This window comes from Sceloporus undulatus, chromosome 1 (assembly GCF_019175285.1).
Source record: "Sceloporus undulatus isolate JIND9_A2432 ecotype Alabama chromosome 1, SceUnd_v1.1, whole genome shotgun sequence".
In the NCBI taxonomy this organism is placed as follows: Eukaryota; Metazoa; Chordata; class Lepidosauria; order Squamata; family Phrynosomatidae; genus Sceloporus; species Sceloporus undulatus.
Window position 1 is genome coordinate 166,400,988 of NC_056522.1, and position 27,811 is coordinate 166,428,798.

A 27,811-nucleotide genomic window follows, 5' to 3' on the forward strand; every position below is an offset into this window, starting at 1 on the left:
GGAGGCAGGAGTGTGTGTGTGAGTGTGTGTATGTGTGTGAAAGAGTTTTCCAATCCAATTTTAAAGCCTTCTCTTTCCATCAAAGAAACACCCCATTTATCTCCACTTCCTTTCCTCCTCAGCCTGATTTTCTAACCTCTCCTCCAGGACCTAGGAAGTGGTGTTCGGTGACTAGGGAGAGGTCCAGAGAGGGAGAAAGAGGGATGGAAGCCATGTCTTCTCCTTTCCATCCTTTGTTACTGCCCCCTAAGTTTTACCCTTCACTTATCCATGGATCATACCAAAATTAATGATTTTGACTCTGAAACTTTCCTTGGACCTATACATGAGGTTGACTTGTACACAAGTATATATGGTAAGTGGCACTTTGGCAAAGAAAGAAAGAAAGAAAGAAAGAGGATTTAATTTCAAAGTCCATTTTTCATGATCTCATTTATAGAGACTGGGATGTGTAGACAACACTGTCCACTCTGACACCCACCTAGCTTATGTTATTACTACCCCCAAAAAATCTTTAAAGATCAACAGCCTAATAATGACTAATAATCTGCTCAATTCTCTTCTCTTTCACATTTCACATTGTTCGGAAAGCTGCCATCTCCCATTAACGCAAAATTTCTGTTCATGGGAAATTGCTAATCTGTGAACAACTCAGGGATGCTGGAGGCAAGGGGACCATTCCCTGTTGTTTAGGAAGTGTGTCAGGCTTTCAGACACATGTGCTTCCTAAACATTTTACTGGCGTTTTAACAGCCCCACGGTAAGCGCTGGTATGAAAATCTCAAAGTCTCTTGTATTCTTCCACAAATCCTAGCAAACTGAAATAAAAAGATGACTACTTTGGCTTATGCTTTCTATATGCTGCACACACACCCCATCTTTGTATGCTAGGCCTTTTGCAAGAATTCTATAGAGATTTCTTCCCTGTCTTTCTATTGTCTCCCCAAGTCAAAGGAAGGAAGGAAGGATGGAAGGAATTGCTCAACCCTTATATAATGTTTCATTTTTCAAAGAATATTTGGTAAAATAATATTATGGTCCTCCAGTATTTCCACCCAATATTTTACTCCAAAAGTCACCAGTTGGGGGCAAGTCTACCACATGTTGTACCCCTTGTTTTCCACAACTTTCCAGGAGCTTGTGAAGTGAGAGAATGTAATAGTCATTTTGCCACACTGCTGTTTCACATTTCACTTCTCATTTCTCTACCTCTACATCTTTACTACACGTCATTCTTAAACATTCTAGAGAGTTTGTAGATTTTGCAACTATAATTTGCTAAATAGCTGACACACATTTTTCTTTCAATAGCATTTAATAATAGCCTTATAACCCATTTTTGTTGGTATTTTTTACAAACTTTTCCAGGCTCCACATAGACCAAGCATGAAACCTGCAGATATGTCATTATAAAAAACATACTTCCATGTTTTCTGATGTGGAATAATATCCACTTTGGAGAGTGTTTTATATTGAGAATACGGGGAGGAAGAAGAAAGACTTATCCACCCGCAATCCAATCCAGGACCCCACAGCTGCTTTTAAGTTTAAATTAAAACATCAGGAGATCCATTTAGTTCATCTCCTCTCTTTTGGCCCTCAAAGAAATGTGTTTTAAAGGTAAACTAAAAGCTATTCCATGCTCTTAATAGCATTCTGTCCACATGCTGCATTTCAAAGTATCTTTCTGCCAGCCAACCCAAGCATCAAACAAAGGGTGAGGTAGAAAATTTGCTTTTTAACCCTAGTGAAATATTTCATTCTTTGAGCATTGACACAGCACATGATGGCTGGAGGAACAAGGCAGATAGGTAGCACATTGTCTGAAAGAAAGCACAGCTGGGGAAAAGTTACAGCAATCTGGGAGAAGCAAAAACATAATAAAACACCCAATTCTGTAGTTAGTATGAAGGCCTGTAAAACGCCAGCCTCAGTGCTGTGCAGAAGGTTTGGGAAATGTAGGCTGTTTAAAATGAAACTGTCCTCAAGAGGATCTGCTAGGACAACCAATTAACACTACCAGACCTGAAACACCCGTGAAAATAATATTAATGGTAGGAACAGGTTCCTTGCTCAGATTAATTTTTTGAAAATGAAGGATGGGGAAAATAACCTTGCACCAAAAAAAAAAAAAAAAGAAATGAACTTGCACTGGGGAGGAAAGGTGGATGAAAGGGCACCCAGCCAGAAACAATAAGGAACATTTAAGCTTTAAATGTTAAATGTTTGTTGTTGTTGTGTGCCTTCAGATCATTTCTGACTTATGGCGACCTTAAAGTGAAAGTATCCAGGGGTTTTCTTGGTAAGATTTATTCAGAGGTTTGCTGTTGTCTGAGGCTGGGAGCATGTGACTACAGAAACAATACAAGGTCACCCAATAGGTTTCATACTGAGCTGAAACCCTGCTCTCCAGATCTATCATGCCTTGGTCCTATGAAAGATGAGCTGCAGTGCCAACATCTGCTAGAATTAATCCCCTCCCCAGATGCCATCTCCATTTCTTTTGTGCCTTTTTAGGTTGCAGACTTGAGAGCAAAGAACTGTGAAATTAACAATTGTAAGCTGCTTGTGTAAAGCACCATGTACACTGATGGCACTATATAGATGGAAAGCACAAGTAGGACAGGATGAGGTAGTGGTAGTAGCAGTAGTAGTGAGTAACAATAGTAAAGCAACAAATGTAATAGAGATTGCCTTCTTTCTGAGTTTGTGACTCAGGCATCACTATACTCACACAAGTAGACCAATTTTATCCACATCTAATTCGTATTTCTGGGTTGTCAATGTGTTTCTGGTTTCTTTATGTGCAAGTTAACCTCCTGCATTTGCTAGAATATGAGAACAGGAGTTAAAGGTGTATTAAAGTTCCGCTAACCTGAAGTTAACAGTTTAGAACCTGATTTAGTTGTAAAAAATAAAATAAAATCTGTTTATCTAGTATGTTTGAAACGCAAGTGTTAGCATGAGTTCCCAGGCTGTTTTCAGCTGCTTAGTAACAGCTTCTAATGGGAATGACATGTCAGCAACAATCTTTAGGCAGCCCTCATAAGACTTGCATTAATTGCCTTTGAAATGTAGCTTTGCCACTCACCTGGAATTCTAATTTGTGGTTTGTAGGACGTTAGAAGAAAATGCAAGATTTCCACCCTGGAAAAGGTGTCAACTGACTGTCTGTTTCTGGGGTCTTTTCCTCCACTAACATCATTCTTCATTCTTTAGGAAAGCAATAATAATTTGCCAGACCTTCTAATGACTAGTGCTGTTTATTCCGAAACAGTATGGCTTTTCCATTTATAATTTGAAAACCAGAGGGCACAGTTTTCCTTCACTACAAAGCTGCTTGACTCTGAGCCAGATTCACAGGATGAACATACAAGAAATTTTGTCTCAAGGAAAACCAAACTAGTGAAGGGATGGGGCAGGGGTTATATGACACTCTGCATGTTGCCCAGAGCAAGGAAAACCAAACTAGTGAAGGGATGGGGCAGGGGTTATATGACACTCTGCATGTTGCCCAGAGCCAACCCTACCACCCCAGCATTTCAGCTACCACTGTTTGAAGGAAGATTCAGATCCTCATAGTTACGGTGATATCTTGGAAAATGTTATGACAAAATATTTTGAAAGGCCAACGCAGTAAACCTTAGGTTCATTAGATGTCATCCAAGGAAAATTAGGTCTACTTAACTGCATAGTTAAAATGCTGAAGTAATACTACAGTGGAGTGTTGTGTTCATATATTTAAAGCAAAGGTAGGCAACTTTTGTGGTGCTGTGGACTGCTTTTTGGATTAGGTCTATCCCTGAGGGCTATGGCCCAGAGGAGAAGAGTGGGGGGTTTAAATAAAAATGAGTAAAATAGAGTACTTTTCCATTTATATTTCACTTTATTTAAAGCTCATTATTAATAAATAAATCCTCACATACTTGATAAATTAGTATTTGCAAACATTAATTTTATTATTAACAAAATTTCCCCATTTCCTAATACTTATTATTACATTTATATTTATTTATAAATAAATTTAAATTTATCATTGGACTATGACCATGGAGACCAGGGTTCAGTCCCTCACTGGGTGACCTTAGACAGGCCACACTCTTTCAACCTTAGAGGAGGCAACGGCAAACCTCCTCTGAACAAATATTGTCAAGAAAACCCCATAATAGGGTTGACATAAGTTGGAAACAACTTGAAGGCACACAATGACAAATAAATAAATATAAATAAAAGTTATTAATAAAAGTTAAATTGACTTTAAAATATTGACCATTGAGCATATTCTCTATGATATTCATGAACTTGCTGATTATAACAGTGAAACAGTTGATATCATATTCTATATCTGTGATGGTGAACCTTTTAGAGGCCGAGTGCCCAACTGCAACCCAAAACCCACTTATTGCAAAGTGCCGTGTCCTTCTGGCTTTCTAGTAACAAACTCTGGCAAACTCTGTGCTGGGGCAACGGCACATGTGCCCACAGAGATGGCTCTGAGTGCCACCTCTGGCACTTATGCCATAGGTTCGCCATCACTGTTCTATATCATTTTTTTCCTCCCTGGCTACAGGGCATTTAGTGGTTTGCTGCAGAATTTCAGTGTTAAACTGCAATGGCATTTTTGCAGGGGAAAAAATAATAATCTGGGAGCCCAGGGAGGGGCATACATTTCCCACACCTGATTTAAAGGGCTAAATGTACATTTCTTTTTCTTGTTATCCTTTTAATAACTCTGTAAGATACTGTGCTGAAACACTGACATGAGTGCTGCCATCTGGCAGCAGAAAGGTACGAACAAAGAATTTCCAGATTTGTAATTAGTTAGACGGACCACTATAGTTCGCCAGCAATTTTTATAAAACAGAAGCATATGCAACCTTTTCAGGTATGGACCTTTAACGGTATACAATGCAGTAAATGGATATTCAGATTATTGGTACAGCTGCTGGTCTGCACACAGTGTAGTGAATGGAATAACGTGTCTGTTAGAGGCAATTTTCCAGCACTGTGGAGGCTGGGGTCAGTACAGTAGGCTTTAACACATGTTAAACGGATAGGGTTCGTTGGTGGTGGTGGTGTGGTAACTGATGCTACAAACAGCTACTAAATCTCCAGCTACTTCCCTCCTAATGAAACTGAGCCACAATAACTGTTATGCTCCCAGAATATCTCACTGCTTGGAGAAGTGGGGATGAGATATCACAGCTTTAGTTTCCTGAAAACAGTTGCAGGTAAGTAAATTGACAGGTGATGTGAAGGCACAAACACACACAAATAGTGAAATAATCCTCCCCGGGAAGAGTAAATCCTTTTACCAAGAGATAAAAAAACCAAAACAAACCATAGTTCAAATGCTAGCGACAATGTCAAGGAGGATAAGTGTGTGAGTGATGGACTCTGGGGCAGGGTTTGAATCCCTACTCAGCCACAGAAACCCATGGGTAACCTTGGGCAAGTCACACTCTCTTGAAAAGACAAATATTTTTCAGTGGTGTTGTTGTTGTCTGTCTTCAAGTCGTTTCTGACTTATGGTGACCCTATCACAGGGTTTTCTTGGTAAGTTTCTTCAGAGGGGAATTATGGCTGAGAGAGTATGACTTACCCAAGGTGACCCAGTGGGTTTACATGACCAAGCTGGGATTTGAACCTTGGTCTCCAAAGTCAAAGCCCAATGTTCAAACCATTACACCACTTACACCTTGATTAAAGGCAACAAGAGCCACTAGCCCATTCCATATGGAACAAATATTTCCACCCTGAGTTCCATTTTATTAATAAAGTACAGTACTGCCAGACATGATGCTTTTTTCAATGACTTTATTTTGCTAAAATCTCCCCTGCTCCACCAAAGCTTCATTAAGTCAGTGTACCAGATTGAATCTGATCCAGTATATAATGAATATCATTATCTTGAGTCATAATGGTTGTAACACAGAGCACTTTTCAAGTTAGCATGCAGACATTTTTCAATGTATCCAAAGTGGCATGAGATAACAGGACTAGAAAAATGATTGGCTATAAGGCTCATTGTTTAGCTCCCTGCAATGGGGACCAATCCTCTGTATCCCTACAGAGGACGTCTTGAGCCTCACTGTGTGTGGGCAGAAACTGTATAAGGAGGTGGGGATGTGCACACAAGTTCACGCCATCCATCTCCAGCTTTGATCTTCATGTGTTCCACATCAAGGGCCATAGATATAGACCAAGATTTCCAGTGAATTCAGCTAAAGGCACTTAGAATCTCCCTTCAGATTTGAGTAAATGAAGGGGGGGGGGCAAAACCTGTGGGGATGGTGCAGATGGCAGCAATATGTTCAGCCACCCCCACAACATATTTTGTACCTTCCTTTGTTCAGGGTTGAACACATGAATAGGCTGATATATTGAGTCACCCTTGCCCAAAAACCAGCAATACTGATTGTGTAACATACATAGAACTGAAGAAGGCCATCCATGGAAAAAGGAATAATTCTGTAAGACAAATATAGTCCACTGAAGCAAAAAAAAGTTTGCAGCATATAAAGGGGAGTTTAAACATGAAACCTATTTAAAAATGTGCATACACCTACACAGCCTGCAAAAACTGAGGTGCTAAATTTAACATGGCTGTGCCTTAGTCCAAATCATGTGTTCTCCACCCCAGTGTCCCGTTGTTTTTCCTACAGCAAACATGATTTTGGTTGGAAAATATTTTTAATTGGACAGGCAAAGATTAGATAATTGTTATTCTGCAGAATTGATTGAAATGGGTAATGTCCAATTTGTACCTTTTGATGCCACAAGAGGACACTCCAGGCCTCTCTAGGCTGAGCAAAAAGCTGCATGGATGCTCCTGTCATTTACACAGGCAGAACAATGCTCCCTAGGTCATATAAGCCAATGCCAGCCTTTTGTGAAAAGCAGACCCACATCTTGGAACATTTTCCTTCCTATGGAACGAAGCACACAAAACTGATGCAAAGCTTAGTGTTTTGCTGCTTTGCTTTTTCTGGCAGACCAGCCAATGAGCAGCAGCACAGACAAAATACACATGTAGTACAATGTACCTGTCTATAGCATTAAAGCAGATTTTAAGCAGTATGGCAGATCTCTGGTACCAGGAAGGAAAAACAGGAGGTTATTTCTGTTGTATTATCATCTCTTAGCAATAGCCACTAAGCGAACAAGTCATCTGGGACCATTTCACACCACACAGTTATGACACTATGATTCCACTAACTGCCATGGTAACATCCTGTGAAATCCTGAGACCAGACATTTAGGGAGGGGAACTGGGAATCCTCAGCCAGAGAGCTCATCTGGTGCCTCTGATCAGACTACAAATCATAGGAAGATTCCATAGCATGTAGCCATGGTAGCTAAAGTGGGAAAATAGCACTACAATTGTGTAGTCTGTAAAATCCCCTGATGTTAAGTTCCTAGAAGCAGCAACTTTAGTCACTGGTAAGTACAGTGGACTTTTTTTATCAGCACTGCCAGTGGATAAAATGACAAAATCAAGGTTTTCGTTTTGGAATACATATATATATATATATATATATATGCCGTAGATGGTAGAATCCATGGATAAAGAATCAGTAGATACAGAGGGCCAACTATAACCACTCTTTCTCAACTTCAAATGTTAGAAAATATTGTGCAATAGCAAGGCATGCAGGCTTAGAGAGTATCTAGCTTTGTCCCAAGAGCACCATGTGGAGTTTAAAATTCAACATGGATAGAGGATTACTTCTACAAATGGAATAGTCTGTTAGTACAGTGAGAAGGAGGCAGCAAAATCTGTAAGCTTTTGTCCTACAGGAGTTACACTGATGAAGAGAATATACAACCAAACTGCTAATATTTGCCATACTTGGAGTCTTGTTCTCACAAACTGTTATTCCAAGATGAACAACTAATGCAAGTACTTTGCTTCACTGTCTGTTTATACAATAATTGATTTAATCTAAGTAAGAAAAGAGCCCCAAATAATCAGCTCTTCCTAAAACCCGCTTCTTCATTTTGCATGATCATCTGATGCAGTGGCTCCCAACCTTCCTAATGCCGTGACCCTTTAATACAGTTCCTCATGTTGTGGTGACCCAAACCCCTGAAATTATTTTTGTTGCTACTTCATAACTGTAATTAAACAGGTGTTTTCCAATGGTCTTAGGCGACCCCCCACAAAAGGGTCATTCGACCCCCAAAGGGGTCCCAACCCACAGGTTGGGAACCACTGATCTGAAGGATTATATGGAATTCAGATTTCATAGTCAGTAGGTGTCTGCACATTCAGTTTCAATTGATACAATACATGTTTGTCACTGGCTTACAGAACTGTGGCAAAAACATTACATTATCAGGTGACATTCCTAATGATGTAGCTATACTGCAGAAATAAAGCAATTTGACAACACTTTAACTGCCATGATTCTATCCTACAGAATCCTGGGATATATAGTTTGGTGAGGCACTACAGCTGCATACCTCACCAAACTACAAATCCCAGGATTCTGCTAGCTGGAGACATGACAGTTAAAGTGATGTCAAACTGCTTTATTTCTGTAGTGTGGCATGTCTCTAAGTCACCATTCAGACATAGGGCTGGTTCACATGGGCCAAATGCGGCGTGCTGGTGTTGATACTAGGGTTAGGGACTGCACACCAACTGCACAGCCCCTAAGCCTAGTCTGTGGCAGTGCCGACATCATGGCAGCCTCCCATCCACACACGGGTCACCATGATGCCAGCGCTGCCGCACAGCATCTACACTGCCACACCCAGAAGATACATCATAAGGGCTGTGATGCAGTCCTTATGATGTCTCAGGAAGGAGCTGCATTTTGCTGCATTTTGCAGCTCCTTCCTAGAGCGTATTGTTGGCACAGCCACTACAAGGCCACGCCAATGATCCTGAGGAGAAAGGGGCTGTCCCTTTCTCTTCATGGTTGTCTGGGTGTCTGGGGGCATGAAGCCCCAAGGACACCCCTTTTCTGGGCCACGGAGAAGCGGCATTTTGACGCTTCTCTGTGGCCTGGAAAAACGCCAGATGGGGCCACAGGGCTGCCGGTGAGGCTGCCCGGCACCAATCCAGCGCAGAAAGGGGTGGCTGCAGACCTCCCCTTTGGGGCTAATCTGTACAACCCCATAGTTCTGTGTGCAGACCAGCAGCTCTACCAATATAATTTCAAGCTATGCAGGCATGTAGTTATTGGGGGGGGGGGGTTTGAGCACAAAGTGAGTGCATTGCTCCCATTACTAATTCTGCTGTCCCATGCAATTTCAGTCCCCAAATTTCTAACACTGCAATAATTTAAAACTTCAGTGGAAAAGCAAGAAGCACAGTTTAGGTATCCAAAGAAAGGGGCAGGTAAAGTGACCAAAGGAATGCAAACACAGAAAATATAATTGTTCTAGATGTAAATGATATTCATAGTGTCAATCTGGAATGCTAGAAATTTGAGGACTGAAGGAAAATTTCATGGGGGCCAGAATTCTTAATAGGGACCTCATTTTGCTCTGTCCCATCCCCACAGGTAAATCCCTGAAATTATGAAAATTGCTTTATCCAAAGCAAATTTCTCACTGAAATTCAGGTTGAGGTTTGAATTGGGGCATTTTTAAAAATAATAAGGGGTGAAGCACCGGCTTGGGGGTGCTGGGTGGGGCATGACATTTAGATAGCAGCGTTGCTGCTCTCTGACAGTAAGGTGTTCATACACTGCATGACACGGGAGGTCAGAAAAACCACAGCAGTGGAGGAAATGCTGCCTTTTTTCCAGCACAAAAAGGAGCAGCAGTTTGCCACTTCTTTTTGTGCTGGAAAAAAGCCGGATTGGGATTGCAGCGTGAGGTTGCCACGGCCCTGATCTGGTGCTCAAAGAGGTGGAGACAAGCCGCCCCTATATAGCCGTCTCTTTAGGCCCTAAGTTTGGTTTTTTTAATAAGTTGCATTGAAAAGAAAAGAAGAGATGGAAGATGGGGGAGAGGGGGAGATTCTGGGCTGACTGTGTGACAAGCTATGAAGAAATCTTGGAACCAAACTAGAACCAAAATATGAAAAATGGGTGGTATTTAACTGTAATCCTACAGAGGACAAAAAATACTTTCTGTTGCATAATACCAGGTAATCAATCTTGTGGTATAAACTGAAACAAAGATAGAAACTAATTTGTGAGAAGCAGCATGCAAAATAAATAAATAAATAAATAAATAAGCAAACATAAACAAAGAAATATAATAAATGAATAGATACCCTCTTGCTAAATTATAGGGCCAATAGTCTATCTTCTTTCCAATAACAAATAATATATTAAATCAAATCAGATTCACCACTAAGGCAGTCCTATCCTGATAAGCAACTTTATGGCATTAACCAAACAATATATTACTGTACAGCAATGGGAAGCACTGCTATTTTCAGATCACTCATTTAAAAAAAGAAGGGGAGAAAGGAAGGAAGGGAAAGTCCTCCAGAACGTCCAACCAGATCTTACTATTGTTCATGAAATAAAAATTTTGTGATGGGATCTGGTACTGGAAGCGTACGCATCAGGTGCAGGCGGTATTTCCCAAGTATCCTCCTTACTGCTATACGGCACAAAGACAACAAACTTCTGGGGCAGCCTGCAAGAAAGCATAAAGACAATGAGAAAGCAGAAGAAAAAAAACTCCAGAACACCTACAAATAATGCTAATGTTTTGTCAAAGACAGTGGAGGTACTTTTCAAAAATTTGTAAACTTTCACAGAACAGAGTTTGGAAATATTATTGAAATTTATTTATTTATTATTTTGATTTTGATTTTACTGATCTACAGCTATCATTGTGGATGGATAGGGAACACTTTCATTTTACACACTAGTTAACAGAGAGAAAAAACTTGATTCTGATGTATCTATCTGACAGTTAGGTCCTATGGATCAGAGCTTGGCAACTGCAAACTGCAGAGGATCTCAAGCCCTCATCCTATTTTCTCTCTCCATGGGCCACTCTTGTCTGGTTTTCAAAAACGACTAATTTGAGCTTAAATGAAGTGTGTGTGTAATGGTATTTGCAATGATCATGGAAAGAACAGCCTTCTCTGTTGTGGCACTTCAATTATGGAACTTCTTTTCCTTGGAAGCCCAAAGGCACCAACACTACTATTATTCCAGTGCCCAGGGAAAATGTATTTGTTCACTAAAGCTTTGGGGGCCTACCTGGTTTTCTCAAATCCTTGTGTGTACGTGGGTTTAAATTGTTTTAAACCAGTTTAACTGGTTTTAAGCTATCTCTGAACTTCTTAAATTGCTTAATATGTTTTTAGCCTTTTAAAATTAATTTTATTATTTACACAGTTTTAAATGTATTAGATTGGTTTTATTATATGCCACCCCGAGATCTCTAGGTAGAGGGCAGGTCAAAAATATTTTAATAAATAAATATTAATTATTATATCACAGGTTGAAAAACAGGGTTCCTGGCTGCTGGGAACTTCATCAGGAAGAAAATAGATGAGATGGAATCTTGTCCAATTTTCTCCCCACATTGAAAACAGCCAAGGTGTTGCACAGGAAATTTTCTGCTAGAAAAACATGTGGGAATTTGAGCAAAGACTGTTTCCTGCACCAAAATGCATGGTTTGTTGTTGTTTTTTACTGTGCAAATAATCCTCTGCAACATTTTGGGTCATTCGAATATAGGGTAAATACTACAAAAGAATGATTGTTCTCTTCAGGGGTGGGGAGAAAACTAAACATAATTATTCATCCCTATGTGCTGCCCATTTCACACTCCTGCTATTCATGATTGTGTCAAAGGAAGTGCCACTGTGTACATGAACCCTACCTCCAAGCATAGTGAGCACATAAATGCAACCTATATTATCCTTCTCACAGAGCAGTTAGCTCCTGTTCTATGATAAACTACTTTCCTCTGCTTCATCTACATTCTCCAGGGACTTTTATAAAATTCCTTATTTTTACAAGTAATGTTTAGCTCTACAAAAGTGATAGGAACAGTCAAGCCGCTGGAGGTAGGGTCAGGAAGGCAAGGGAGAGTGCATACTTTTGTAACTACAAAAAAAAAAAGGGGGGGGGGACAGCCTCATCAATTCTCTTTTGCCAGCTGACATCAACATGTGAAAGATTTACTTGAATTGCTATTTCAGTCTTCATACATTTTCTAATAGAATAAATCATGTGGACTTCTGAGATGTTTTTAGTTGGACCTGCCTCACAAGATGAATTCAGTGCAGGCGGCATTCTAACACATTTGCCAACATTTAGAAGAAGCATTTACATTCACTTTCTCATAAACAAATGAGTCTGCCCTGCTCAATAAAATCATTAACATGACTGGATGAGGATGAATACATCTCAGTTCAGTCTGGATACTACAGAGGTGTTTACAATGGGCAACCTGGGGGAGGAGTTCTTGACGATTTCCTTTCTCAATGTCTTCTGTAAGGAAATGGTTTGCTTGTGCTGCATCCATAGCTCTGAATGCCGTTTATCAACTTCATCCAATACTGCCCACTGCTGGAAGCACAGCCTACAATAGCAGCCTGCCTGCTAAGGGATATGAATGGATATTCCTCTCATAGGCAGTTTTGAAGCTCCTGTACACCTGCCAGTTTGTTCCTAACATCTAGTCTCACTTTTGTAGAGTTAAACAGATCTATTACTTATACAATTTGGTAGTTGTATTTACTGATTACGTGACAGAGTTTTTATGATTAAATTTGAAGGCTGCTGGGATTTTTTAGTAGAAGAATGGGATAAAAATTTAAATAAATTCAAAAAAATATTTTTTATTATTAGATTCAGATTTTTGTAGGGAACATTTGCCCAGTAACTCCAATACAGTCCCAATAGGGGGTCATCAGTGTAACTCTTACAACATTTATCTAACAACATGATTCATATGCCTTCCTTTCTCCCTGCTAGCTTTCTGAAAATGGGAATTGTGTTTTTGTTTCAGTTGGACTTTTCGAATGAGAAAAATATTCTTCCCCTTAAGCTCATATCTAATGATGTTACAGTGGACCCTTGCTAGGTTTGGTTCCTAGATCCCCCGTGTATAACAAAATCCATGTATACTCAAGTCTCATTCAATATAATGACATAGCAAAATTATGTCCCTTATAAAAAATGGAAAATCAAGATTTGATATTTGAAATTTATACTTTTTTTGAACATTTTCAAAATGTGTATGCATGAATCCATGTATAAAAAATCCGTGTTTAAGAAGGCTGACTGTATTTAGTTTTCTGGTTAAATATTAGTAAATATTTACTAATTTCTATCATTTAGTGCACGCGCGTGCACACACATATACACACATGAACACTCCAATCAATTGGTAGCTCAGTTCATTGAGCTCTCTTCTGATAGAATGAAATGTTAACACCCAATAAATTCTTTGTACTCACTCCTGGCTTCTTTGAACACCTGCATGGCTTCTGGGTTTATTTTTATCCTTCCTGCAGCTCCTTCACCCAGTGTTTCCCATTTCACCAGGTTCAGGTTGGCACCAAAGTCAATCAAGAGGCTGACAAAGGCCACATCACAGCCATGTCGCAAGACAGCATCCATCACACACACTGCAGAGCCCCTGGAGAAGCCTTGAATGTTTACAGGGCCGTAAGAGTTAAAATCTGGATTTGCTCCTGCTTGCAGAAGCAGCCTGAAGCAGGGCAGGTTGTGATAGGCTGCACTAATATACAGAGGGCACACCACCAAGGATGTAAGTGGTCGAGAAGATGGACTAGGGGTCCCAGAGGCCAAGTGATGATTGACATCCACATCAGCGCCATACCTGAGAAGAGAAAAATCATTTTGAAATATTTTTTTTTAGTGGGAAGGTTGCTTAACAACCACAACATCCAATTCATATAGACATCCCCTCCAGATGTGATCTTTTTAAAATCTAAGGCTGCTTTGGCTGCATGTGGCTTCCTCTTTAGAATATCCTTAGAACTGCTACAGGATAAAGTATGAGAATGGCTACAGAATAGATAAGGCAAGAAATTATTATCTGCACCTGCTGTATTCTTATCCTGGACACAGAAAGACAGGAATATGGTTTATGAATTATGAGATCAGCTGTGTAACATCAGCCCAGAAATGGTTGAATCTGGGGAAGCTGCTGGCAAGATTCTCTCTGCTCATGACACATACCTTTCAGCTTTTTGGATCAGATGAAATCCTTAGGCTGTAGATAAGGGTTGCATGATCTGGTAAGAATGATGCAGTATGCTTATCTACACTGTCAGGTTTTAGTTTTGGCTGCTACACCAGTCCTCATGCCTTCACATTCAGACTGCAGTTGAAAGACTTTCCTCTCTTTGGAGATTATCACAAGGAGGATAAGGATGGAAGCAAAGTGGATTGCTCACATCCTAATGTCATCCTTATCGCATGAAAGATTATCACACATGTTGCACTTATCCTGTCATTATCCTGTCAATGAAGTAGAATTGTCCGGTCAGTTTTCATTAACAGAAACTTCCGTTACTGAAAAATGACAGCTCAATTCCACTTCATTGACAGAATAATAATGGGATAAGCACAACATCATCTGATAATCTTTGCACAATTGCGCAATAAGGACAGGAGTGATTCACTTCGCTCTTGTCCTTTCCCCCATGTGATAAGCTCCTTTGTCTGTTATTGTACTGCAGAGTCCTAATAGTGAGGTTATTGTGAGTTGCTAGGGAACAGGAGTGTATTTTAAAACAAATTATCGCCATAAAGATTTACAAAGGTATATGTTACTATGCTGCTTAAAATGGGGCAAACATGTGCCTTTGAAAAATCACTTATCACTCTATAGGGGCGACATACAGGACTATATTGATATATGTATATACATACACATAGATTTCCCCCACCCTAGTGCTGAGACTACTAGTAGTCAACTAGCTTTATAATAGCTTTTAACAGAGAACTCTTATTAATCAAAGCAGGATCTCTGCCAAGACCCCAGAGATGAGCTAGTGAAACAGATTTATTCTGTAATCTATGGAGGAAATGGAAAGCAAGTCTCGATGGAGCACTGGCTTTATAAACAGTGAATACTGTACATGCACTCTTCTGAGGTTTTAGGAATATAGTATTTAGAGAGCTGCCTAAAGTGTGGCCAAAAAGAATGGCTACCTCGATATCTTAAAAACAACAATGCCATTACGTGGGTTTGGAGAAACATATATTGTGTAGATCACCCTACAATTATAAAAGACTTGATATCTAGGAGTTGACAAAATGCTCCAGTTTGTTTCTAGTACATTACCATGTTTGACAGAGGATTCTCTGCTGATATTGAATGGAAATAAACCATATTCAGACATTTAGATGCATACATTGAGGAAAGAGGATTGCATCTGCTATTGCTACTTACAACCACTGTACATTGAGCTGAAACTCTTCAAGAGTCTATGTGCATACCGTCTGGTATGCCTCCCCAGTCCTTTCTCACTCTGGGCGACCCTACTAAGCCATTGGGGTCTTCTTGGCAAGACTGGCCGGATGGAGGGCTCCTGCGTGGCTGAGAGAGTGCTATCCCAGTGGGGGGGATTCGAAACCCTGCTCTCAGAGGGTCCTAGTCCAGCACTCCAAACCACCACTACACCAGGCTAGTGCTGCAACATATGGATGGATGCAGGGGTGTGTGGCTGTGTTGTGTGTGTGTGTATCTGTGTGGTCTGTGTGTCTGTGAGTATATAACATAATATATATGTGTGTGTGTTTGTTTGTGCTGAATGTGTGGTATGTGTGGTGTGTTGAGTGTATTATCTATATTATATATGTGTGTTGTGTGTGTGTGTGTGTCTGTTTACATGTTGTGTGTGATATTGTGTGTGTGTGTATCTGTGAGTGATACATATAATATTTTGAGTGTGCGTTTGTCTGGTGTGAACATACATATGTGTGTCTGAATAAATATGTGGTGCATCTATGTGTGTTTCATATGTGTGTGTGTCTGGTACATGTGTATGATACATTGTTTGTGCATATATCTGTGTGTGTGTATTTATGTGTGTGGTCTGTATACATATGTCTGTGTGAATAAATTGTGTGTGCATATGTGTGTGTGTGTGCGTGAATACCTATGTGTGTGATACCGTATATATGTGTGTGAATACATATGTGTGTTGTATATATAGACATCAAGCTGAGGCTGAGAGTGTTGACTTGCCCAAGGTCACCATCGGGCTTCCATGGTCCAGCAGTATTCAAAACCCTTGCCTGCACGAGTCAGTCTTATGCTGAAACCCATTACACCGTTGGCTGGCTCTCATATGTGTGTGTGTGTGTGGTGTATATATACACGTGTGTGTGTGGTGTAAAACCCAGTGCAAAAATCTCAGCATTACTCTTACGTATTATCTACATTATGGCTTGTTGGTTGGTTGGGCTTTGACTAAATGCTGTCAAAAAGCTCTTGCCTCCCAATCCATGGTCATAGTCCCTTTCCTGGGTCCGAAGTCAGATGACCTGAACTGTATTCCACGGCTCAGCTGCCAGATGAATCTGGGGGTCTTCTGTCCTGCCATGGGTTTTGTGAAAATAGGGGTGAATGCTTTTTACCAACCTTGGCATGTGCTTTGATTTTTCTGCAAACGCTAATAGCTCAATCTAGGGAATAGCGGAAGGAAGCACAAATGCACCACACACCAAATATACAGTCTGCCCCCGGCCTCCATCCCCACGGTCCTCCTATCCCCTGGTTTTCTCCCCTTTCCCTGGGAAAAGTCAACTACTCTCAGCCTCGGGATGACAAACCTCCTTTGAACAAATCTTACAAGAAAACCCTGTGAAGTGAAACAACTTGAAGACACACAAACAATAACAAGGCCAGGTTTTGGTTTGCATTTGGCCATAGCTTTCTCAGATATTGTTCTATAATTTCCTTATAAAATGCGTGGCAGCGTTTACTCATCTCTAAACCTCTCTGTGTTGTGGAGACTTACTGGTGTGGTACAAAATAATAATAATAATAAGAAGAGAATAAATAATATTTAGGTGGGTACAACATGTTAAAATACAAACACAGTTAAAAAGCAAAATAAGAAAACAACTAAACTACGTTCTTGAATCATAGAGTTGGAAGAGACCACAAAGGCCTCAGTCCAACTCTTCCATGCAGGAAATCACAATCACATCCCTGACAGTGGCCATATCCAGGCCTCTACAATACTATACAACCATTAAATACATTTTATGAGTAACATTTCTTAAAATATACAAATTAAAACCTGCTTCCTTGTTTGGTGAAACTCCCATTCCACCCCTAAATTATGAAGCATGGCTTATTTTTTTACCTGCAATGTTCCCACCCTGAAGAACTGCCCCTTGATCAAACCACGGACACAAATGATGGCAAACTGGTTTTTTATTGTTGTTGTTATTTTTTATTGTATTCATATCCCGCTCTTTAGAAATGCTCTCAGAGCAGTTTACAATTGTAATGTATATAAATTGGATGGCCATTGCCTCCTAAGTGCTGTCAGAACTGAAATGCAAAAGATGTCCATACCATAGGTATCAAGTTCAGAAATCCAGGCTTCGGTAGTTAAAAACTGTGAAAAGCTTTATTAAGGAAACTTTAGATCCAGTCTAGAAACTTCATTATCAAACCTCATGGAAGTGTTAACATGGCTAATTAATCTTATGCACAGTTTCAAATCTCTGGCAAGATTTTTAGTCGCTGCATTTTATAAAACACATTTGTTGTTGTGTGGCCTTCAAGCATTTCCAACTTATGGTGACCCTAAAGGCAACCCTTTTGTAGCGGTCCTTGTTATCCGCTGGGGTTTGGTTTCCAGGATTCTCCCTGTGATAACAACAATCCATAGATGCTGAAGTCCCATTAAATATAACGGCATGGCAAAATAGTATCTCTTATATAAATGGAAAATCAAAGGTTTGCTATTTGGGATTTATACTTTCAAGCTGTGGATGCTTGAATCCGTTGATAAAAAAAAACTGTGGTAAGGAGGGCTGTCTGTATACGTATTTTTGGGCACGTTTCTTCAGAGGAGGTTTGACACTGGCTGAAGCTGAGAGAGTATGCCTTGCCCAAAGTCACCTGGTGAGTTTCCATGTCCACAAGTCAAGATTTGAACCCTGGTCATTTCAGTGTCCTAGTGCAGCACCAAACCATTGCAAATTTAGTCCCTCTCATTCCTATGCCACCCTTCGGAGTTGTTATATCTAAATTCTTCTACAGAAACAACCTTGAACATCTTGAGTCAAGCTGGCCTCCCTTCTGTATTATCTCAACACCGTACTCCAATCATCTGTTCCTGAAATGCCTTTTTTTACTGTATAGCTCATTACACACTTTCATGTATTTATGAAGTGAGTGGTGCATAGGCAGCTCGACAGTAGAGCTTTAAAGCTCTTGCTTATTTGCACATCTATAGATGTGCTTTTTGAGAGAGAAAAGGCATCAGCCATCCTTTATAGCCATGGGACAATGCAGATGGCGAGGGGTAGATATTGTTGTTGCTGTTGTTCTTCAGTTGTTTTGACTTATAGTGACTCGAAGGCAAGTAGATATTATTATATTAATACAACACATTACTGTACAGACAACTTCCTGCAAATGATTTGGCATGCACAATACTCTCCATTTCAAAATAATTATAATAGTGATATGGTAGAAAAGTAATTGTTGATAATGGGTTTTTGGACTCACAGTGTATCAAAGAGTATAGCAAAATGGAAGTTTGGGGGTTGTGCAAGCAAGGTCATTCTATTCATTTTGTGCTGTTTTCAGTACATGTTAATAACTGTCAATTTCTGCAGAGTTATAAAGGTAATTCTTCATGTGCAGAAAACCCTGCAGGGTGAGTTGCTTGCTATATTATTGCCTTTTACAAATCACATTTTTGATGCTGCGACCTTTTGGGGGAAACAGTTTGAAAAAATGTACAGATGGCTAAGATGACAGAGAAGCCATTGGCAGCAGAACCCAAACTTCCTTGTTTGAGCGTCGGCCCATTTTCAGCATTGCCACATTTCCTTATGATTGGATCAAATCACAGAATTGAGCATTTGGGCACCTCTATGTGATCACTGCAGGCAGGTAAATTCCAGAATCAAATTAGAGCTATATTCCAGTATGCATATCAGAGTAGAAAACAGTTTCATAGAAGAGTTAGCCCAGTGATGGCGAACCTATGGCACATGCCAGAGGTGACACTCAGAGCCCTCTCGTGGGCACAGGTGCCATCGCCCCAGCACCAGTGTTGCCAGAGTTTGTTACTAGAAAGCCAGAGGCACATTGCAACAAATAAGTGGGTTTTGGGTTGCAGTTTGGGCACTCAGCCCTAAAAGGTTCATCATCACTGGAGTAGCCCAACCTTGACTCTGTTGTGGGATGGTGCAAGAGAGGCAAGCTCATGGACAGGTGCGGGGATAATCAGGGGCAGCCCCAGGAAAATAATTTGTTTAGTTGAGTTGGCTGGCCTAGATAAGGACTATAATTAATATTGCCGTTTGGTTTATTTGTTTTGTCACACATTTTAATTGTTTTAGTTGTGAGCCGCCTGGAGAAGAATTCTGTCCTGCAAGATAGTGCTGCAGTGCTGGAATTAATTAATTAATATGTTCGACACATGCATTTTCAGTAAAACTGGGTTTGCAAGTACATTTATTAAAAAAATATTCTTGCATAATATCTCCAGTCTTTAATATATTGTGGTTAAAATGAGAAACTGTATTATGACTCCTCTCACCAAGTTAGGCTGGTGTATACAGCATTTTTCAGAAATCTGGAGGCAGTACTATGGATTTTATCACATGGGGATCATAGTTACCTCCATCCTTATAAGGATTAAAATGTCTGCATCCCCAAAAGGTGCAAATGTACGAATTATTTTCACACACAGAACACAATAATACATTAGAGGCTTTTACTAATCGGGAGAAAGAGGGTAAATCGAGCTATTTGTTTTTCATACAGATGCGTGTAGGTCCCGTTTATGGTTTGGGATCACATTCTTGTGCGTGTGCACAGAAGAATTAGCTGCATCACAGAAAAGTCACCAGAGCACACACGTCAGCAACAAAATCACCCAGAAAAAATAAAATATAAAATTTTCGGTTAAAAAATATACTGTATTGTCCTTACTTTCCCAGAGATGTATCTAACCTAAGTAAAAGAACAAAACATTACCCAAAATAGGATTTTTAAAAATGCATAAAGGCTGCTTTCCTTTTGGCAACTGGGCATGACAAAGCAGCACCAGAAGTAAACTTACTACAAAGAACATGGGTATCTGGCAACAGTACAAAAATTGTGAGACTGATAAACCGGAAATAGCTTTCATACTAGAGCAATTGTGCAAAAAAAGTGATATAGTGAATGAAAGGGGAATTCACAATATTTCCCCAAAAATGACTAATTGCTGTCATGTCTCTTTCCAGTTGGATTCTTAGTGGTTTGCACACAACATTGTGTGAAAAACAATCACGCGATTGTGCCTAATATGCTAGATAATCATGGGCTCTTTGCCCGTTTAAACTTCATTTTTCCCCGTGTGATAACTCCTATGTTCTACTACAGCCTCTAGTGAAACAGGTTTGTGGGTTTTGATTACCATATCCAGAAGGACACACTTATTGAATACTCATGTATAAGTTCTAGAAATTAGGTTAAAAAATTGACCCCAAAACCTGAGTCGACTATCCACGGTCAATGTAAGTACTGTATTTTAATTCATATATATAGTGAAAGACAAGAGTTTAAATCTGCCCTGGAAGCACTGACCCCCTTCTACTCTCTCAGTCATCCAGCCTTTAGTATGTACACAAATAGTTAGCCTGCTGGAATTTTGTAAGTTTTTTGGCATGTTTTCCTTTGCTTCATCGTTTACATCCTTCAATACATGCGCCTACATTTTACCCTCGACTTATCCACAGGTCACATCAAAATCCAGATTTTGGCCCCAAAATTGCCCTCAACTTATATATGAGTCGACTTATAGTCGAGTTATATGGTTACTGCTTAATAGAGACATTTGTGACAGAGACCCTATTCTGACAGAAGAAAAATGACCATTGGTAATTACATCCATTCTTCTTTCAGATCTCAGGGGTAGGGAGGAATCAAATATTTGTACAGAAATTCATAATTTGGTCAGGCTGGGTCTCCCTCACTCAGGTAACCTCTCATATACTGTCTTTTTTTTCTGATTGGTCACTCCCCTGACAATAAGAGACACATGGTCAGGACTGTTTTGGTTTAACAGCAGCAACCATCTCCAGCACAGGTCGCAATCTGAAGGAGTGGTTGAAGGAGCAGTTCTGTGACAACCCCTTGAACACTGATGACACCCGGTTGCATGATGCTGCTTACGTGGGGACTTGCAGACTATCAGAAGCCTCTTGAGGAAGAGAACTTCCAAAGGTGAAATCTTCCTGAACTTAACCCTGGATTCTCAGGTGGTGATCAATCATATGCTTTAGCCTAATAAAGATGGTCACTCAGTAGTAAAAGGAGAAGGTCAGAATCATAACCTCTATGTATTCTGGAGCTCTTTCACACTACCCAACTATATTGCTGTGATTCCACTTTAACTGCCATGGTTGCATTCAGTGGAAATGTGTGGGTTTGTAGTTTTATCACCAAGGAAGATTTTCTGGGTAATGATTTCAAAGACCCCTCCCTAGCTTTCAGTCCCAGGATTTTACAGGATGGAACCATGGATGTTAAAGTGGGATCATGGTGCAATAGTTGGGTATTTGCATGTTGGTTCCATAAATCTGATCTGCATTCTCCATTTTTGCAGAATGCAGATTAGTCATTTTCTTCTGCCAACCCTCGTGTATGGATAAGTTAGGTAGCATATGGTGCTGGTATACCTGTGTAAACTTAGTGATAGGATGCATGCAGCCTTCTCCTTAGAAGTCCCAAAATCAGAAGTCCCAGATATGATTCATCCATTCACCACAATGGATCTTGCAAAGCATAGCCTGTAGTTGTCAGCCAGAGGATGAGGGATATATAGTCCCATCTCAGGTGCACTGCTTATTTCACTCAAGCCCCTGTACAACAGGACCTTTGTCCAGCTTGCGCCTAGGTATTCTTTGCATGCTTCCCTTACAGTCTTTCAGAAAGATGTTTGAATAAGGGCTAGAAAAGTTGAGCCTTCTCCTTAGTTTATGCCCACTGTAGTTCAGAAGACTGCAGGTTGACCAGAGTGAAAGCAGGGCCATTCATGGATATAACTGCTGATTGTCTTTGTCTTCTTCAGCCGCATCAATGAGAAGTCTGTGTGGTGTTTGTGGTTGGCTGCCTTGTACACCACTGCGGATTGCTGCCACAGCAGGGCATGGAAACTGGCGTGGAATTCCTGATTCGGAAGGGGCAGAGATCGACCTGGTGGATGTGAAAGGACAAACTGCTCTCTATGTTGCTTGTGGTGAACGGGCTCTGGAATGTGCTCGGATCCTTTTGGAAGCTGGTGCTGATCCCAATGGGAGTCGTCCACCATCGCAGCACCCCAGTATATCATGCTGCCCGTGTGGGCAGAGCTGACATCCTGAAGGAATTAATCAGGCAAGTAGTAGAGATTAATTTCCCTTCATCTTGTTTAGGAGGAGCCAATGCCCTATCGAGTGAGTATGATATGTTTGCTATAGAAAAGAGTTTCAAGTCTGCCCAGGGACAAATGGCAGGGCGATAAAAAAGGTACAGTGGGGAAAATCCAAAGTTGGAAAAATTATTTCTTTGGACACCAACTCTGAGAATTCTCCAGCAGGCATCAAGTTAGTTTTAAAAAAGGTTAAGTCTCCCCAGTTCTGGAAAGGAACAAAGGTGGACCACCAATGAAAATACCTTAGAAGTCTTGTGTTGAGTGGGAGGCATTCAGAATCCTTCCTAACATCATTTGTTCTTTACAACATTTTAGTGAGTCATATTCCATATAAAAAGTGCTCAAGACTCTCTTCCCTTTTTGAGGCACAAGTTGATGTGTGAATTAATTTTTCATTAACTGCAACATCAGATGATGGCTTGCATGGTGTGAAACAGTTATTATAAATCAGAACATAGATCAAGCTTTACACCCACTCATGCCAAATGTAAGCATTTTATGTCTGATTTTTTTTAGTTTATTTTTATTTTTGAAAATAAATTTACCTGGCTTTTACATCCAAAGGCAGCTAGCAATGAATCAGACGTAAAAATATGTATCACTATTACAGGAACTAATCGGCAAAATTTTAAAGAGAAGAAGCAGCAGAACCTGAACGTAATACTTATCACTGTCCCCCAAAGTACCCCAAAGTAACAGTGTCCTGAAAGTAGTCGAAGAAGAAACTGACGCTTTCTAGGGCAGAAAAAGCATGAACTGGAAACTAGCACTAAAAAGCCCTATTCTTCATATATCAGCCAGCAATGAGTCACAGCAGGCCTCTTGTGAAGATCTAAGCTGCAAGTTGATTTTTAGGAAACGCAGGCTTATTTAAGTAGGAGGGACTGAAGCAAGTATCTTAATGCTTCCATGGAAATCCGTAAGACTTGAAAGTGTTTAGCTTTGGTTGATGCTGTCCGATGTGTGTTGGAGCCAGTTACCCATGACACCACAAAGCAACAAACCTGGTGTGCATAGGAATTTGACAGGCAACCATAGCTAATCTCAACTGAGGAAGTGAACCAAGTCTCTAAAGCTTACGCAGCAATTTATTTCGCACAAGATCCGTTGCTTCGAAATTCCAGCTGAGTAGAGCATGACTCTATACTTGTTGAGGGTGGGCATAGACCTACAAACAAACATTTTAAAGTACCTATTTGTAGACTATGCTCTGTATAAAATGTTGTGTGAATCTAAAAGAGCTAGCATGGCGTAGTGTTTAGGGTCTGGAGATGAGAGTTGATTTCCTGCTCAGCCATGAAACCATTGGGCAGCTCACGTGCTCTCAGCCTCATGCAAAGGCAATGGCAAACCTTCTCTGAACAAATCTTGTCTAGAAAACCCCATGGTAGGATCACTGTAGGGTCACCATAATCAGAACAACTTGAAGGTACACAACACGACAACAGTATATATAACAAGCCTAATGTGTGAAATGGGTCACAATAGACATGTCCATTCATTCAGTTCTGAGACAAAACTGACACAGTGATGACAACAATAGACTTGTATGTCAGAATCAAATTGCTGCTGAGTGTCCATAATAGGGCTGTTTTGCTTTCCATTGGATGACCAGTAAGGGGTTTCTGACTCCTTCCTCCTCCCATGCTGTCTGTCTGAACTGCTTTTTAGAGATATTTTTTAACCTCAAAGTCCCACTTTGGGGCATAAATCCAACTGGTACCCATCTTAGTGCTTTTCAATGTGTCTCACCGACACTAAGATTAATCTCAGGATTTTATCAGAAGGGGGAAAAACGAAAGAAGCAGTGGTAGAGACTATGGGTAGTGAACCACTTTTTGCATTTTAGCTCCCTCCATCCCATACCCCTAATTTATGGGGATTTGGTTAAGTCCATGCGTCTCATCTCATTTGGCCAGAACCATCAAGAGACAGAAGTGCCTAGCAGGAAGGGTGGGATAAGAATATTTAAATGATTCTGTTTTTGATTGGCTCATAATATATTTGCCTTTGGCATTTGCTGCTGGAGAAATATGCACTGTATCACCTGTTTTTGTAATTCAGTATGCACTCTAAATTTCCTGCAGAAGCAGTACTGGCAATCCATGTGAATTTATGAGATTATAGGCATTTGGCATGAGGTAATGATGTACGGATTATCATCTGCTGGCAAGGACACTTGGACGACAATATTAAAATACAGACTTTGGAAATATTCAGGTTTAAATTAACTGAAACCCAGCCAACCTTTTCTGATTGTAGAAAGCCCTTTAAAGATGACTATGGCCTGTTACAGACAGCAAATAAAGCTGCTTCGAGTCACAGTAGAGGTATGGTGTTTCAATGATGCATGCATCCTAATAGTCCAGAAGTCTCACCAAAAGCCACGCTCTAACCCTAAGGACTGGAGCGTGGCTTTGGTGCAACATCTGGACTCTTAGACGCACGCATCATTGAAAACAACATACACACTGTGACTCGAAGCAGCTTTATTTTGGCTGTGTGTGTAACAGGCCTATGTTAATACCAGACAGCCAGTTTGAAAGTCAGTTATTAATGAGTTAAACTGGTCTGTAGAATATTTTTAAAAATACAATTAATGCCATTCATTGATATATTGCAGACACTGTGTGTGTTTGCAATTTAAGACTTCTGAAGGTGATATAAATGCTGCCCTGCTTCTAAATGTGACGACCGGAACTGCACCCCCTGTATCTCTTACGTTCACAGCTTATTATCATTTATTGGTAGGAAAGGGGTTGAGATGTAGTGAATTATCTCCACACAGGGAATTGGCATCTAAAGGGAGGGGTATGTAGCTAAGCTAGTTGACACCCCATCAGCATATCACAGTGGCTGCCAGTAAAATCACTTCTTTTTTTCTGCTTGGTAGATAGACTTGCTTTTAGCTATCCTCCTTCTCTTGCTCTCTCTCTGAACTCATGACTGTAAAGCATCTTGGCTCCACTGGAGCCCTAATGTCTCATGACTGTTATCAATTTAGGCACCAGTCCCATCCACATGTTCCCTTCCAGTGCCTTTTTTGTGTGTGCTTTGCCTAAACAAGCCTATTGGCTACTGCACCAACCAATTTGTGTGTGTGTGTGCAGCTGCTGCCTAGCAAATAGCCTGGCATCAGTGGCTACAATTGTTTTCTCTCTTCCTGGAAGCTCGCCACAAACTGGTAGATGAGGGCTAACTGACCAGTACCTGCAAGGGACCATCATTTGGAGTAGTGCTGCTCAAAGCCCCACTGCCACAGCTGGCAAGCAGCCTCTCTCTGCACCAGGAAGAAGCTGGCCAGGGCAGATGGGCATATACATGATGGGTTATATAGAAATGCCTACCAGTCCTCCAAACAAAATTCCTTATTGTTTTCTCCCCTTTGTGTGTGTGTGGAGGGTGGGGGTATCAGGACCGTTTTACTTTTAATACCTCAGTATTAGAATACAAGATTATTAATCAGTTATCTACGTCCTCATTCCCTTTTTGTTAGTGAAACTTAGGTATCTATGCCTTTGATGTGCATTTCTATTCCAAAGGCAAATGTACTTTATTTGACAATAATTAAGCTGTGTCTAGAAATAACAACTACCTTTCAGAAACTATGGCCCCATACAGACAACCAAAATAAAGCTGCTTCGGGAACTTGGAGGTATGCTGTTTAAATGCTGCATGCCTCTTAAGAGTCCAAGAAGCCACACCAAAGCCACGATCCAGCGCTAAGGACTGGAGTGCAGCTTTGGCACAGCTTCTGGACTCTTAGGATGCATGCAGCATTTAAACAGCATACCTCCAAAGTGTCCCGAAGCAGCCTTATTTTGGCAGTATATTCAATTTTTTCTTCATTTCCCCCAGTGTCAAATAGCAGTTGTAGCGGTGATGAGCTTTTAAGCTTTTAAGAATGTGTTGCAGTACGTATATAGCTTTGCTCCAGCATCTATTGTGAGTGTTCATACTGCTTTCATTTTGCCTAAAATGTTGCTGAATGGCCAGAATATATAACAAAATAGTACTGTAAAATTACTGGATGGCCTATTAAGCACCCTTTTAGTCATGCTAGTACTGAATGTGCATAGTAACTCTCCAACGTTTGGAATGTAATGTCTGTCAGAGTTGAAGATGATGAAACCATTCAGTTAGTTTGATAGGATGGCAAAACTACAGTTTGAAACCAAGAAGCATTTAATGCAAAGGTTAGAAAGTGGTCAGTTAGCTGTGATAAAGCAGACCTAGGGGCAGTAATGTTTGTGAAATACTCCAAGCAGGATTGGTGACTAATTGTCTGTCAGAAGTTTCTCTGTGCTGCTGCCACACTGCGAATTAATGCAATTTGATACTGCTTTAACTGTCATGGCTCCAACTATGAAATCCTGGGACTGTAGTTTGTTGTGGCACTGAGGTCTCTTGACAGAGAGGCTAAGGGTCTTTTTGTCCCGGCAGCTTATATCTATGATTCTATGTCTACTGCCCAAAATGCTTTCTGAAATTGAGAGGCATGTTTGACAGTTCTAAGGTTCAACTGAAATCCGAAAATTAAAGCCAAAAGACAAAATGTTCATAAGCACACCTGTTGGATTTGACCCATCCCCACTTTTTATGTAGACTCTGCTTAGCCAGCCCCTATGTGCATGGAATAACTTTTGCAGGGAAGTACCTTCTTACAGGCATTCTATATATGGAGAAATTTTTGCGCCGTCCAAACTGTTATTTCCTATCTGTAAAAAGTTTGCAAGCCCTATTAGGACATTACAGGAGTTTGGCCAAAATACTACCTTTTACTTATTAAAGTGGAAGGGGAGATGGAAATGTACAGTATAAATTAGGAGAAAACAGAAAATTTGAGTTCTCAGACTACTGAATGGAATGACACAGATATTCCGGATTCATTTAATTCCCATGGAGACATCTTAAAAACTTCTGCATAGATAAAATCCCTTCCTGCTGTAGCAAAGCCAGTGCTCTGCTGCTGTCATTTTGGTTGGATTCCTTTCCCCCCCAAAACATTTTGTTGCTGTTGCAGTTCTTTAAGCCTTAACTATATATGGTATGGCAACAAAGTTTGAACACGGACACAATTCATTTGGGTTTCCATATGTTCAATAAACAATGTGGAGTGAAGAAAAGAAAAAGGCCCCTTTGTTCCACCTGATTCCAGCACATTTGAGCAGAGCATCTGAGCAAGGTTTTTATATCTTTTAGCAAGTTTCTGTAATCATACAGAGATAGCTTTCTTGAATACCT

The 27,811-nt window shown here is 40.4% G+C and overlaps 1 protein-coding gene across 1 annotated transcript in view; it reads right to left on the reverse strand.

The window, feature by feature from the left end:
* Nucleotides 1-9,018: 9,018 nt before the first annotated feature.
* ASB1 (ankyrin repeat and SOCS box containing 1) overlaps nucleotides 9,019-27,811 on the reverse strand; it is a 32,147-nt gene continuing 13,354 nt past the window's right edge. The window contains exons 4-5 of the mRNA XM_042446249.1: nucleotides 13,394-13,779; nucleotides 9,019-10,605 (exon numbers count right to left, since the gene is read on the reverse strand). Of these exons, the coding sequence (XP_042302183.1) occupies nucleotides 10,475-10,605; nucleotides 13,394-13,779 (517 nt within the window). The 3' untranslated portion in view covers nucleotides 9,019-10,474. The remainder of the gene's footprint in view (nucleotides 10,606-13,393; nucleotides 13,780-27,811) is intronic.